Source organism: Leuresthes tenuis, unplaced genomic scaffold (genome assembly GCF_036924035.1).
Source record: "Leuresthes tenuis unplaced genomic scaffold, fLeuTen1.0.hap1 SCAF_5, whole genome shotgun sequence".
In the NCBI taxonomy this organism is placed as follows: domain Eukaryota; kingdom Metazoa; phylum Chordata; class Actinopteri; order Atheriniformes; family Atherinopsidae; genus Leuresthes; species Leuresthes tenuis.
This window is the reverse complement of record NW_027325359.1, coordinates 1,850,291-1,865,956: the sequence shown is the minus strand read 5'-3', so window position 1 is coordinate 1,865,956 and position 15,666 is coordinate 1,850,291. Positions and strand designations below refer to the sequence as shown.

The 15,666-nt window shown below is 37.1% G+C and overlaps 2 protein-coding genes across 2 annotated transcripts; one reads left to right on the top strand and one right to left on the bottom strand.

Annotated features, from left to right (window-relative positions):
• The first annotated feature begins 1,201 nt into the window (after positions 1-1,201).
• On the top strand, positions 1,202-5,091 carry LOC140306562 (protein FAM180A-like). Its single transcript, XM_072385167.1, has 3 exons — positions 1,202-1,280; positions 4,569-4,666; positions 4,762-5,091. Exons 1-3 carry the CDS (start codon positions 1,202-1,204, stop codon positions 5,089-5,091), a joined length of 507 nt encoding a protein of 168 aa, XP_072241268.1.
• Positions 5,092-5,835: 744 nt separating this feature from the next.
• slc23a4 (solute carrier family 23 member 4) lies at positions 5,836-13,390 on the bottom strand. Its single transcript, XM_072385120.1, has 12 exons — positions 13,343-13,390; positions 12,501-12,635; positions 11,986-12,143; positions 10,509-10,668; positions 9,669-9,850; positions 9,267-9,387; positions 9,017-9,173; positions 8,355-8,608; positions 7,336-7,500; positions 7,137-7,245; positions 6,931-7,026; positions 5,836-6,746 (listed from the first exon to the last, which is right to left on the bottom strand). The coding sequence occupies exons 1-12, from the start codon at positions 13,388-13,390 to the stop codon at positions 6,508-6,510; spliced, it is 1,824 nt and encodes a 607-aa protein (XP_072241221.1). The 3' UTR covers positions 5,836-6,507.
• Positions 13,391-15,666: the final 2,276 nt, after the last annotated feature.

Sequence of the window (15,666 nt, the reverse complement as noted above, 5' to 3'; positions counted from 1 at the left end):
CCGACTTGCTCTTTGATGGGAAGAATTTAAGTAGGATTTTATTGTTTCTGTAAACAGAATCCTCACCTTTATCCACTTAGAGCACCAATATAAGAAAGGAAATGATTAGCGTAAAAGAACAGCCAAGAATAATATATTTGTTTAATGTACTTATTAAAATAATGTTATTTAAAGTTCTTGAGCTGTAATTCTTGGTGGTTTCACAGGCCACAGCTCTCTTGCCAGTTTCAGCACAGTCAGCATTCTGTTACCGCATTATTCTGCCGCTGCAACACAGCTGATGAGATTTACCTTGAGAAAATATAACTGTGTGATGGACTCGCATATTGGCATCAGTTTTAATGTCCACATGGAATGAATTCACACTGAAATAGTTTAAAACAAAAAAAGTTATTTTATGTGGTTTTACCTCAGGCTTGTGGAGAAAGTACCAGACATCGAACAAAGTCTTTCTTTGTGGCATTGGCATATGTTTTTAATCCTGAGCTTAGCTTACATACATAGTATAGTTAGACTTAACCACTAACAGATCCATGTTCATTTAGTGTAAACTTTCCACATATTCTCTTTTGATTTACACTAACTGATATGATTGCTCATTGGCCATCATGACACAATCACATATGCTACAACCAGAGGGACATTGATGTTTCTAGAAAAACAGCTGACTCGTGCCTGTTTGAATAAATAAATACAGCTCCCATAATTACTATGTACTGTGAAATATTTTGTCACTTGCAACTAAACTCAAGTGAAATAAGGAATAAGTGGAACTGAAAAGGAACATTAAATAAATGGAACGAGGCCAAAATAACCTGCTCCTTAAACGATGAACATAGCTCTAAATAAACGTTAGACCATAATGTGATTTTAATATACCTGTGAAGGGCGAGGGCATAAGATTGGTGTAAAAATGAGTGTCTGAGCCTGATGACAACCAGATGAACACGTTAAAACACTGCTGGAGAGGCAGGAAGACAGAGCATGTGAGAAATCAGATGCAGACAGCAGGGAGACAGAAACCGAGAACACCAGTGATGAAGAAAGTATGCTGGATGGTTTAAAGTGAGGCTGCAGATGCTCTATAAAAGTAGGAGACAAAGACAACCAGAGCACACTGAGATACAATACAGTAGACAAACTTTGGACCTCTGTCCAGCCTAAGCTACAAACAGACAACATTTTAAGTGAAAGGGCCACAATGCTTTCTTGGAGGATGGTGATAGTTGGACTTTTCTACTGCTGCATCAAGACCAGTGTCGTACGATGCCAAACTAAAGGTAAGACTTACACTTCAGCTCAGCAATTTAATGCAGAAACACATAATCTTAAGTTTATACACATCCTATCTTTGCATGCACTAGCAGACAATTGAATCAAGTTCTTCAGCTTAAATGTAAAATTGTTGTTGATTTGTAGGTTGAATATCTTTCTAGCTTTTGCACATGTCAGTTTTATTCTCATATATATATACATAAGGGTTTGGGGGTCATCTTCTCTTGATAGGATGAAACAAGCTGAGGATTTAACCTTAAAGGAAGTAAAAAGAAAAAGATCCTGATATGCTGTTCAGACCAGCTTGTGACAGATGTTTCCTTTTGCTTTATCGTGTGAAATTTCATATGATCTGTCAAGTGTTTTTCATTTAATCGCTTTTTTAAAAAATTAACATGAGATACAAAGAAAACATGTAAAATCTGAGATGAGTGCAGTGCGACAGTTAAAATATCTGGTTTTGATTGTGGAAACTTCAATGAAAGAATGAAATTCAAGGAGTAAAGAACAATTAATCTTAATAAAAAGCTTGAATGATCAGTGTGGCATTCTTTATTGTGTGGTCAGTAAGTTCTGTGTGCAGTTTTATGATAAGATGTTGCATTATTTCTGACTTCAGCTATGTTTTCTAAATAAGTCTTCACTGCTAACTGCAACAGCCAAACATTGAAAGCAGTCCAGCTACAATGTACAAAGCTTATGACCTTCATTATTTGAAAGTACAACCTTGACCATCCACTGATCTCCTAAATATAAAACCGCTGAGCTGCATTTCCAGGAGTCATGGGTGGATACAGAGGTGGGGGTCAGGGGTCACTGGCTGAAATCTGATTGGCCTCTGCAGTGCCCCTGTCCAGTTACAGGTGGGTTGGCTCATCACAGATGAGTAAAATTACAAGCTATAGTGATGCTGTGTTTATATCTTGTAGGAAGTAAAAATCTACTTAAACAAAGAACAACATGCAAATTATTTTTAAAACGATCGACCTTTGCTAAAATCTCAAACTGTAGCAACCATCAAACAATGAATAGCTTGTGAATTGTAAATAATCCTTAATGAAAAACAATTGTTCTTGATATACACTTAGTCCTCCTTAAATCTGGCCTCTATAAGGCCCCTGACTTGGAATAATCCAAGATCTAACACTGACTTTGGATGAATTTCAATATTTTGTAAATCACATCCTTTATTATAAATAACACTGAGTAAAAGTGCAAATACTGGACTGTAGAAATTAAAATACATTTTAATATACAATTCTACTATAATCTGGTTCATCTGCACATTAGGGCAGTGTGTGTCAAAGTGGGGTCCTCAAAGGGCTTCTGTGAGGCCCCAAGTGAAAGTAAACTTTTCTCTTTTTACAGGAAATTCAACAAGTGAGACTCAATGATAAAATGTCTGTTCTGTTCACTGATTCCAACCACACATAAACTCATCATATCAACCAACAAATCCCGAGGTGGGGGTCTTAGTCAAGATGGAGGTCCTTCACTTATTAAATGTGAACCGCTTATTTAGAATCTACAGAAAACAATACATTGAAGAAATGTTGTGAACCAATTTTCTCTTTGATTATGAATTAAATGCTTGCATTTTAAAATCATCTGCTGCAAATCTCAGACACTGTATTTACCTTTTATTTCAAGTAAAGAAGAAGAAGAAAATGTACACGGCGTCTGTGAAATCAAAGCCACTGAACATAAACGTTGGCCTTTTTGCTTTGATGGCCTATTACTATTTAACCATCATACCTGGTTGTTGTGGATGACTGGAGCCTGTAGAGGGCTGTTTAAAAAATGATCATTTTGAGTCACTTGTTTATCCTAAAGTTAACATGACGGGGAGTGAGAGAGTTGGCTGTTAGATAAAACCTTCTTGCTTATAAATGAATTTCTTAAGTTTATTTTTAAAACTGTTGCTGATATTCAGATGTTTAGCATGGGATAAGAAAACTTTGTGATCTAATCAGACTGTCTTTATCTGGCATATTTTTTTCCCTCCATCTGTTCTGCTTTGAATTAATCAATTAATACAATAACTTGTCCATCAATCCATGCAAAATGTGAAATATCTGGACTAATTTTGTAAGCATATTTGTGATACAACTCGTTTAAAAATATCTGAGTTATGAGACAGACAGTGAAGACTAAATCTCCATCTGAATTTCCTTTGTCTGTCCCGAAGGTCTTTATCTGTAACTTAACTGTAAGCCTACTGGCAGCAAGACGGTATCAAAGTGTAGGTCTCTGATTTGGTGGATCTATCCCTTTTGTCTGACTAAAACATTTTAAAAAATGTTGGAGGGATTTCTCTCTAATACCGAACATTTGACTTTCATTTTCTGGTAATCCTTGAACTAGCATTTGGATTGACTGGTGGCTTGTGTACCCCACGTTTCATCCAGTGCCTGCTGGCAGAAATCCCAGCCCCTTTTGAATGTAAACAGGATAAAGATCATATTGATTACGCTTGACAGAACCTATGACTTTGCATGTTTTATACCCTATTGTGTGTATTCTGTGAGATATCGTCATGGCACAGATTTTGGATTAAGTTCATAAGTTTTTTCACAATTTATTTATTCATTTACATCCAAATACTTAAAATTTCCATCAGCCTAAGCTGTACTTTTCATGTGTAGTTCATTAGCATTCATGCAATACTTAATTGAGCAAAATTACTCAAATGCAAGGCGAAGCAACTGTTCCGTTTTTGTTCAAATCATAAAAAAGTCAGAGAAAAGGTTGTTGCTAGAGAGCATAAAGTGACTGTACATTCGTTGCTGTTATATCCTGTTCCAAGTAATGAATTTCAGGAATACTGTTAAAATTCGGGTGAAATTCTAAGGCCTTGTGAAGCATGCTGAGATCATCTGGAACCTGTTGTATGTTCCATATGTTACTCCGCCTTTGATTCTCCTTTAGCCTTTGAGGTTTATTGTCAGCAGGTAAGATTTGTCTGTCAGGTCAGAGATCACAAAGTTTGAAATGCAAAGGGCACATATCTTAGAATAAGTGCAGAACGTCTTACTGTTGGCACGATCAGCGGATATCTCACATCTACCAAAAAAAGAGCAGACAACCTGCAGTTTACTCAACAAAGTGTGTATTTTTTTTTTTTTACATGGATAGATTTACAGCTTTAAGGGTTCAAGGTGCCCTTTGGGTCCACGGCAAATCCAAACACAAACACATGTAAAGAAACTTAAAAAGGACAGTTTAGGAAATTAAACTACTTTTGCTTTCCCACCACCCCTAATTTTCCATGTCTTGCTTTCTTTTCTCAAAAGCACTCTTTCCAGCTGCAAGCAGAGTAAGAAGAGGCTTGACAACCGAGCTGAATCCAACTTTCCACAACTCCTTCAGTGATGCCCATCTGTTATTTGAGGTAAACAGGGGGAAAAAAAGTGTTGTTCACAGACAAATGCAAAATGTTCATTGAGAATGGATACTTTATTCTGTTGCCTTTTGTTCTTCAAATAGATCCTGGTGACAGGCATACATTTCGAGCCCAACGGAGAATTTTCAGTTGAAGACCCTGAACTGTCTTCACTCCCAAAGACAAGACATCTGGACGTGATCTGTGAGGAGATTATTCCCAAGAAGCTAACAAACATATTTAGGCTCATGACTGATCTTTCAAATCATAATGGTCGCCTGCATCAGGATGATTTTGAGCGTACACTGTTGACTTTGGTATACATTACCCAGCAGATGGCCAATTCCACCACTGAACACCAAAGAGAAGCGTGGGCACAAACCTTTGTTGGATTATACAAAGCCATCAAAAAGGATCTGACTCTAACAGACTGAGTCAACATAGGTCTTGCTTTTCTTGGAGTTTAATACTTTTGTTGTTGTTTCTTTTTCTTTTTTTTTCCCTTTTAATATCCATTTATATGAGCCAGTAGTCCTGATTTGTAAAATGAAGAAGAAGAATGATGCTTCTTGAGATAAACTAAACAGAAACTGTCTGCAGAAACAGTGCACATGATTAGAAATGGAAGAAATCACTGCAATCTAGAATGTAACAAAAAACATTAACTCAGCTGTGACATCCTGAATATACATCAAATGTACACTGGATACATATGTTGAATATGACATTGAACATTATGTGTTTCCTTGCAAACATTTGTTTCAATTCTGTACTGTTTTCCAGAATGTGGTCAATTCTAAGCCCAATGAGCTCAAAGAAAGCAAGAAAACAACTAGCTTTAAACCAGTGAAAACATACATAGTGACTGAAAAGTGGTTTTGGTTAAAAAGATTTGTCATGGAGTGAAATGAATGTGACGGTTCCTCATTTCATTATTTTGTCTTATGTAGCACAGGGTACATCAACCTTTACTAAATTAGATAATAGCATGCTACCTATCTGAAGTTCTATTAGGACACACAAACCAATGTATTTGATTATCGACGGAAATAAATTAAATAGATAAATCAATGAATAAATGAATAGAGATTAGAGACCTTTTTTTGCCAGAGGAGGGTTTTAATTCAACACGTAAGAATGGTATTTACAGTATTGAATTTTTAGTTTAATATGCTCATATTGCCAAAATTCACCTATTATTGTTATAGATGGGTTGGCATTAGCAACCATTCTCCATGAGGCAACAATGCTTGAATATCTGAATTCTGTGTCCTATCATCCATGTTTTTCTTTTTATTTCAGCTTCAAACTTTGCTGAAAGTAAATATTCCAACGTTATCCATAGCCTACATGAAACAACATTAATAGAAGCCATTCTATTGTGTTGCAAGACATGTTTCAACGGGTGCATGTTTAGAAAGCTGTAGATTTGTGACAGCAAAGCCATGTCAACTATGTTCCATTCACTGTTTCATAATTGAAACTTGGTGTTAAGTGCACTGCATACATCTTTCTTAACAACATGTCATCTTCTTGTGAGGTAAAAAAAATAGTTTAGAAAAGGCACAGCATGGTATTCTTATTCTAGCTTTTCCTTCCCCCACTATTTGATAGCACCTCTACATTATAGCAACAGTGTACCATCAATTTATTAGTACAAAAGATGGAAAATGGAAGTTAACTTAATTGCTGCAAGATGTTATTTGCAGATTTTCCTCCCAACAATTTTATAAGATCATTTGCACCATGTTGTAACAGTACAATGCCTCTGATATGATATAACTGAGCTGCCTTTGATGGTATTGTTGTAGAAAAATCAACAAGATGGCATACTGGAGTGAAAACATCACTCACAGACCAACTCCAATAATGATCTGTGGAGGCTCTGGATTTCCCAGAGGCTGTTTAGGCTCCAGGGAGTTGGTCATACCAGGAGGGCAGAAAGGTATGTACTGGAGCCAGGAAGAAGAGGACAAGTAAGAGCTGATTCCAAAGGGAAGGCTGTAGACTTCTCCGCTCTCCAGTGTGTTACTGGAGTCATCCTCGTGAGCTTTGTTCCAGGCCAAGATGCCTCGTTCCTGCTTGGTTCCTGTTGGGTACATTTTTTATTTTTTAAAAATCAGTTCTGTACATAATGCTTTACAATATAAAGCCTGACACTTGAGTGTCTGTTGGGTGCAACTAAGTTTACAAAAATTGGAAATAATGTGACTTCTGTTCTGAATTCTCTGAAACTTCAATAACAATGTAAAACATGTAACATGTAAAACTACCTGGAATAGTGTTGTCCAATATGAAGCCAAAGAAACCTCCTACAAACATACTGGTTGTCAGCAGCACCTGGAGCATCTGGTCAACTTCTACTATGCCTGGACACAGTGTAATGCAAACAGTTTAATCTCAGTTTAAATGACTGATTGATAAGATGATAGTTTTCATTATGAAAAATAAAGATTAGATAGACATTTTATTAATGCACCTGAAGCAATAGCTTTGGGGTTCTTCAGTATCCAGTTGGGGATGACAAGACCAGTGAACATGGAGAATCCAAAAATGAAGATGTTTCGGGATGAATTCATATCGGTGTACTGAAAATGTGACCATAAAGAAAAAAACACTGGATATAGTAAAAGAAAATGCAACTGTGTCAAAATGCTTGAGATTAACAGTGCGTGTACCTGCAGATTAGACACTCCTGCTGCACATATGACACCAAACATAACCATGAACATGCCTCCCATCACAGGGGAAGGTATGGTGGTAAATATGGCACCCACTTTACCAAGTATACCCATCGCAACCATAAACACTCCACTTGCCACAATCACCATGCGACTGCCAACCTGCAAAAGAATATTCTCTTCAAGTTGTTTGAAAAAAGTTAATGAACTTCTACAAGTGAATAAACAATGTTAAAAAACAATCTCATATGGCTACTAATTTTGGTATAAAATTGAAGGTTAAAAGTACTTGGCTTGGGGTTAGGAAAAGATCATGGTTTGGTATAATATGTAAACTTTCAAAATGCTGCGCCTTTGTCAAAAGCATTACTTGGAGGATGAAGTGATATCAGGATTTTTTGGTTTGAAAATGTATAGATTTTATGTGTATATATAATTAATTTATATGAATTTTTTGCATCAGATATTTTCCTAACTCTAATCAAGTGTTTTCTGAGTCTTTACCTAAAGAACTAAATCTTTTCATAAACAGGGGAAAGAAAAAGAAAAGTAAACAAAAACACTTAAGATGGTTTTGTGGTTAAAAATGCTACATTTAATCTATTCCACCTCGATACCTTCCTCCCATCCAAACATGAAATATTACAGGTTTGTTTTATTTATTTTTCTACTTATTTATTTTTCAATTCAGTTGGGAATTCAGTGTGTCTGCCATAGTAGACTTAGCCTTGTATCTACCCTAGCCAGGAAATTCACGTCACAGAGCATCGGACTTACTCTATATTAGCTTTCTTTTCTGTGAGAACTTGAAGGTGGAGCCAGCAGCACAAATTAACCATGATAAATATTCATGAATATACCAAGAAACCAAGAAAAAAGTATTTTAACTTAAGTGCGCTGGCACCATTTTGGAGCCCTTTATCAACTTTTCTCATGAGTGCGCTTTTAGTACCAAATAAGCAGCCTTTTGAAATAGTATCAATGACCTTTGGCTTAAATTGTCAGAGTCAACTCACCTTTGTAATACCAAGGGCTCCAACATTCTCGCTGTATGAGGTGGTTCCATTTCCTGTACCCCAGGCTCCAGCCAGCAGACAGCCGAGTCCCTCAATGCCAATACCTCTGTTGATGGCATGTTTAGGTGGGGGTGGAGCTCCAGATAACCTTGCACAAGCATGGTAATCTCCAACAGATTCTATCATAGAGGAAATCACACCAGCCAAGATGCCAACTACTCCTGCCAGGCTCACAGTCGGCATCCCCCATTGTCCTAATTTTGGTTATAAACAAAAGAAAGAGAAAATGGTGCCATATGCATAAGTAGCAGCATACTATTACAGAGTACCCAAATGATAACGGGGAATTTTCTGTATTTTTGTATAAACAAACACAATTCCATAAGGAAATCAAACAATGAACCAGTGCTACTAACAAGCACAGTCTATGCAAGGACTTATCAAGCTTATTTGTCAAACTTCTTTAAGAATATCCAAAAAAGCCAATCGTCACACATGCTCTTTCATTATAAAGATAATGAGATCTGTAGAATAGAAAATCTTGAAAGGTTGACGTCATGCTTTAATACATTTTTCATGATTTTCATGATTTCATGGGAATTATTGTCAATGAGATAAAAGAAAATCACATTTAGTTTCAAGATGGTGTCATTGAATCTTACCTGGGTAGGGGAAAGTTAACCAGGGAGCTTGGCCTATAACGTGTCCCTTTAGATCTGTACGTGCAAGGTAACCATACTGGTCTGGTTCAGCAGGAAGGACGTTGTAGGCCGTCAAAATGTAACAGATAAGCCAGGACAATGTGATGCCTAGTAGGACCTAACGATAAATACAGGTAGATATAATCACATGTGTTGTCTTTTCCATTGGTCTTTAGATTCAACATAACATTTAGACATATTTCCTACATACAGGGAGAATCTGAAAGATGTAGACTTGAGAGGTGTGGAGCTTTCTATCCTTGCTGTATGTGGGAAAGGGCAAAGCCACGTGACGGAGATACTGTGAGAACAGGATGATCAGCACTGTGGTCCTGAGTGGGAAAGATCAGTCAAGAATTCACATTGTTAAATGGGAAGTAGAGCAAGTGTGCAGGTTCTTAAGCAGAAAATCTGTAATAGGCTTTCCTCCCCTGGAGATTAAGACTGATTTTATAACACAGACCAGGCTATTGATATTTTCCAAGAAACTCAAATGTAATACAAGATGCAGATTCACAATAAATAAAACAAATATTTTAAAATCAATGAACCCCTTCTTTTCTTTGCCAAAAAACCCAATCTGTCTAAAACTCTTTGTACTTTTTGTACCTACATTGAAGAGATGCCCCAGTGGTTGCCAGCACTACTACCAGCTGAGTCAAACAGCGACAGTCCAATGAGAGCAATAGTGGGAGCAATAGTGAGAGGTCCAATGAAGCGCATAAAGAGGCCGATGAGGCCCGAGAAACCAACAAACACCTGGAACAGTGAGCCCACAATAATGGAGCCCTGCAGCTAAAGACAGACACATGAACATAAGAATTTGACATTAGTCTTTCATAAAGATTTAACCAAACACTTTACATTTCAAATGCTAAAGAAAAGAAATTACTCCTTTCAACAGACTTAAACTGTTTCTTAATTAAACCTACTTTTCCTTAAATTATCTAGCTTTACAGCATGCATTTGTGGATCTTCAGAGGAAAACATATTGGGTTAATTTCACAATAAACCAATACATAGTTCCACCAGCAACAATGAAACAATGAAATGGTGTAAAAATCAATAAGTTTTTACTTTCCAGACTCGTATCATACACTTTGTCACTTTATTTATTTACAGAGATGTACCACAATACTAAGGATGCATCTTGCATTTGGTATCTGAATGGATTTAACTCTTGTACACCCTTTGGTAATCTCTGGTTTTTTTAATATGCTGGAGCATGACGTGATCAACCAAGCATGTATTATTTTCACTGAACTGAGATCAAACAACGGCTGCTTTTGTGCTTGAGTTGGGATGATGCCCATGCCACAGCACGGGTGCCAGGATGTCAGTCCTGAAACTCTTTAGTGTTTGTGAGTGTTAAACTTAGAGGTTGAAAGGGCAAGTCCATGGAGTCTTGTGACTGACATCCTTTCCAAATTGTCAATAATCAGTGTTTCCTTACAGCTCTCATCCGACTCTGCCAGACTTCAATGAACTCTGTGGAGGAGGTGTTTACAGAGCTGGCGTTTTGAGTCCAAGCAGGACATGTCCACTCCGGCATGGACAACATTGCCATGGAGGGAGCCAACAATGTGAATGTACCTCCTTGGAGGATGGGCAACCTAGAAAAATAAATTGCAGAAAAATCAGGAGACAAGTAAAGCAAGACCACTGTTAGACTCAGATGGAGAGATCTTGATGTGATTATATCAGGTATTGCAAAGATATTTTTAAGCTATTTTATTGTTAAGATAAGTAGGTAAAAAAGTCTCACAAGAGTAGTAAAGAGTCTCTATTTCTGTTCCTTACATATGAGAAAATGGTTCATTCAAATCATGTGAAGATAGAGAGTGACTCTCTTATTAGACATGTAGGCTAGAGGTTAAATGAGTTAAAGTAATAAACTGCTGATGAGAGTCATTATGTTGCTCACTTTCTATCAACAATTCAGATCAGACTGAAGTTAAACTTCCCAGTGAAGCATGCGTTTCAGTATCTCAAAGTAAGTTATTGAAGTTGCTTAAAACATGTATTTTTAAGCAAAGCTCATGGGAACAGTAGTACAGTACAGGCAAATGTTGTTTGAAAGATTACAATGCAACAGAAAAAAACTGAATGTTTACTTTTGGTTTGACTGGAACATACTATTGTCAAATGTATTTTTTTTTCTGCCAGCCTATTCCCAGGTATTTGGAAAAAGACAAGAAAGCATCAGTGGTGCTAAGCCAAGAGAATGTGGATTTAGAGTGAGCAAGATTCCAAACTTAATAAGATGGAAATTCCTCAGTTAATCCACTGATATTCAGCCAGTGTGTTTGCACAGTTCAGTGCTGGAAAACACAGTTCAAGTTTGTAGTTTCCAAAACAAAATCACCCATTACATCAGATGAATTATGATGTCCAAGAGTCACCACTCACTGATGACATTTGCTTGGCTTTAATTTAGCTTTTTGTTGTGAAAGTGAAAGACTTTTTCTTTATATTGCATCCTGTATTTATCCTGTATTGACTGAACACCATGGATCACAAATTATCTTGACTGCATCAAGGCAGAGTGCACAACAAAAATATTAAAGCATTTTAATGCAAAAGCTATTGCTGCTTTATAGTAATCCCTTAAACAGAAGCTGTGCATGAACCCAGTAAAATATTCAACTGTTCATCGTATGCACTCATTTTGGCAGGCCTCACAGTTTTCAAAAGGTTAAGACAGAAAGCTGATGGGTTGATCGGCTCTACTTGTTTAATAAGAAAGGACTGCATGGTTAATTCCACTTTAATGCACACTGCTGCACTGCTGGATTACTTGTTAGAGACTCTCCCATCATCTTGCCATTAGAAAGTGTTATATCTCATCTTACCAATAAGCATCCAACAATACAACATTTAGCTACAAACTACTACAGATTCATTAACTAGATTTCCCCTTTCTTCCTTACCTAATGCCAAAGGTAACTTGCAACAGAGTGCAGACACCAGAAACAAAGAAAATTGTGCTGATGAGGTGGCTTTGTGTGAGGCCGTCATGTTGCAGACACAACCCTTGGGACAGGATCAGAGGGATGGCAATGATACCCCCAAAAGCTGTCAAACAGTGCTAAGGAGCAAAGATGAGAAAATATTAAATTAATTTAATCTAAATTTAATGTATGCATGACTTTTACGTGTTCAGATACAAGGTAGCATCATCTTCATCTAATCATAAGCTAATCTTTGGTTTAATAAGCAGATGGTCTGAAATTAAAGTGTTTCTGAAATAAGATTCATAGTCTTGACTTAGTAAGTATGATCAGATCTAACCAATCATGAAGGAAATGTGAAACTGGAGCTTCCATGTGACACTGTCACATTTACATTGTTATGTTACTTAATAAAACATGATACATAGTTTCCTAATGAAGAAATACTTTAAGACTCTGTCAAACATGGCCTGAAAACTGTTTTGCTGACATACCTGAGTACCCAGAAGGATGCAGAGGTACCAGGGAGGTACATCTGTTACACAATATGCAAGTTTATTACTGTCCTCATCAACAGAAGAGTCCAGATCTTCTCCTGTGTCAGGTAGATCACAGAAGCGTCCCTCCAGCTTTGATATATGTGGCAGAGAGGCAGGAAGACATCATTTAAAGACATACTGTGTTTTGCACAGTGGATCTGCAGATCTGATGTTAGATAGAAACTCAGAGCATTACCACGACCTTACTTACCTTTCTTACTATCAAATCCTATCAAATCCAAGTAATCAATTAAATTAATCTAATTAATTTAGATCTAAGATTACAGAGCGGTAAGGAAGTAAAAGCTTTGAAAAAGGCGACGTATTTGTAAAAGTAAAGCAAAATCTTCTAAGCAAATATAATCAGTTTCACACTGAGAAAAAAAGCCACTCCTTCTGTTTGACTCACCAAACAGCGCGACGCTTGTCTTTTCAATAATGTGATTTAAAGCATGGATGAGCAAGAATGTAAACAAGAACATTCATGTATGTGCATCACACCACTGTATGTGCTCTTCTTTTCAGTATGAATCATCAACTACACATAACATCAAGATCAAGAGGGCACAGCGACACTAACTAAGTGTCATGAGGAAACAGAAAATGTTAAATAATTCACTTATACTCGAGATATTTTCAGTGTCTAATTTCAAGGTTGAAAAAAATCATTATCCAGATTCACAGGTAGGAATGTTTCAGTGTGATTATCAGTCAACTTGTTCAAATAATCTACTTTCAGCTTTGGAGTCAGATGTTTAAAACATTACCTCATAGAATTAGGTAAAAGTTACACTCACCGCGAAGGCGTAGTTGTCAAGTCCATTACTTTCTTTTTCTGTAGTCATATCAGCTGCAGCCTATTGGCTCGGATTAATGTTTACTGAGTTTTGTAACAAAACAGAAGACAAAAATGAAAAAAAAAAAAAAAACATTAGCAAAGGGGAGGTACACAGACAGGGAGGACTAGACTGAAGCATCTGACAGAGCAGGAAGAGAGCTGGGAGGTGGAAGTGCGGGTGGGGGGAACAGTGTGGTATGAAAAAGCAGATTTCAGGCATGGGACTGCAGCTCTTGTTGACTGAAATAGGTCCAACCAGCTGCTCATGTGAACCGAATTACAACAGCAACAGCAGCTGACCAACCAGCATTGAGCAGGTCAGAGACACTCTCTCTGTTTCCCTCTTAAACACAGCCTCTTTGCTACATTTTAATCTTATAGCAAGATCAGTTAGGCCTGTGGTTCATAACCTGAGAGATGAGCTCCATGCAGAAATGTAGAGTTAAATCAAGATGAATGAATATGATTTATGAGAAAAAGGCCATGGGGAAGACAATCAATGCTATCATGTTGATGTTGATGATGAAGTCTTTTTTTTCTATATTCCTTCTTATTCCTTTTACTTGACTGATTATTATGTAAGGCTGAAGGGTTTCACTTGTTTTATCAACTTTAAAGGGGAGGCTGAGAAAGCATAAATATGATTAAGGAGATCCTTTACAGTTGTGGTTTGTTGTTTCCGCAACTGTTAACTCTATTCCTCAGATACTTGACATTTGGTTAATGGGATGAAAAGTCTTTCCCCTTTGCAGTCTGCTTTACTTCTAATTTTAACAACAAATGTTTGTTTTCAAGGGGCAAACCTCCATGACTACCACATGTTGGCAAACTAGCATGAAGTACAAAGCTGTTATTGATAGTCTGCCGGTTAAAGTTCAGCAAATCTTAACTTCGTTTCCCAATTTATCATACAGCTCTGTTTTCCCCAAATGATATTAGCTTAAATTACATTATCAGTCAAAATTGAAGGTTTTATACCAGCCCACATCTTCTTAATTAACATGGTCAAGTAAGAGTTTATAGGGCAGCAAAACTCACATTCACACTGTTGGCATCCTTAGCTCGGTGCAATTTTTGATTCTCTGGCATACAAATGGGCCTCTTTTTACAAAATTATAGTCTAAATCAATGCCAGATTATGCTTGTCTGAGAAAAATCACCAACATGAAGCTGTAAAATGCCATGCCTCCCCTAAAGAGTTGATGATGTCTACAATATGCTTCATAGAGGGTATGAAAGCTTGGGGTGGGGTGGTGGGATTGAGGGATTTGGGGGGTGCACCAAACAAAATAGTTCGAGGAAATTGAGCTCACGTGTAAGACTGTAACAGCCCTGAGATATCATAAGGTCTGCTCTGTGTGCATGTGACTCTATGTAGTGTATAAGGACCATCACATGCCAGGTAGCAAAAGCCAGTATCCCTTCAATACACTAAACGATGGCCGTAGAGACCCTGAATCATTCTGCTGTTCTTCATGTGCATATGGGATAGAAATCATTCAGTTTAGGGAAGAAATGTGAAACACCTCTTTCTTCTGTCTTGTTTTCTCAGTCAAACTCCAACCTCTTTTTCATAATCAGTTTTTTTTCATCCAACTGTGACACAGAGACTCATGATCACACAAAGTCACAGGGCCTGTGTTGCATTCTAAATGCATATCTGTGACTTTCCCATTATTAAATTGGGTTAACGGCAACCTGTGATCAGTTAGACAGAGTAATGTGTTGCAAGTGTTGCAAGTAGAGATAAGTAGAGTAGAGATAAGAAAAAAGATTGTTTTTTACTTCAAATGTGTTATAAAACTGTAAATGAAAAATGCGTTTTGGTACCATGTGAGAAGACTTCAAAAGGGTCTTACTCTGGTCACTGTAATAATATTTGCAACATCAGCTAATGATCCATATTTTTCTCTTGACTCTAAAGACTTGTTTCTACTGTCTCACTACCATTGTATCCCATTCTGCTATTTCCCAGCCAAATGAAAAGCATTGTTTTTAGCATCTTGTGATGAATGCTGTAAAGAATCCATTTGACTTACAAGTAAGACTTTAACAGTTGAGATTCATTTCTCACTGATTAGTTTTCGAACCTTGACGGGCTGCACATGCATGCTCCAGACTATCTATAGGAGGGAAGCTAATCGGCTTTAACAAGATAATGGAAATTTCTAGACATGATAGTGCAACACTGAGAATGCAACAAGACAATGACAAAACAATGGAAAAGATTGCTCAACCACACAGCACATATATAAACAGATACAATCACGTACTTTAAGCTTC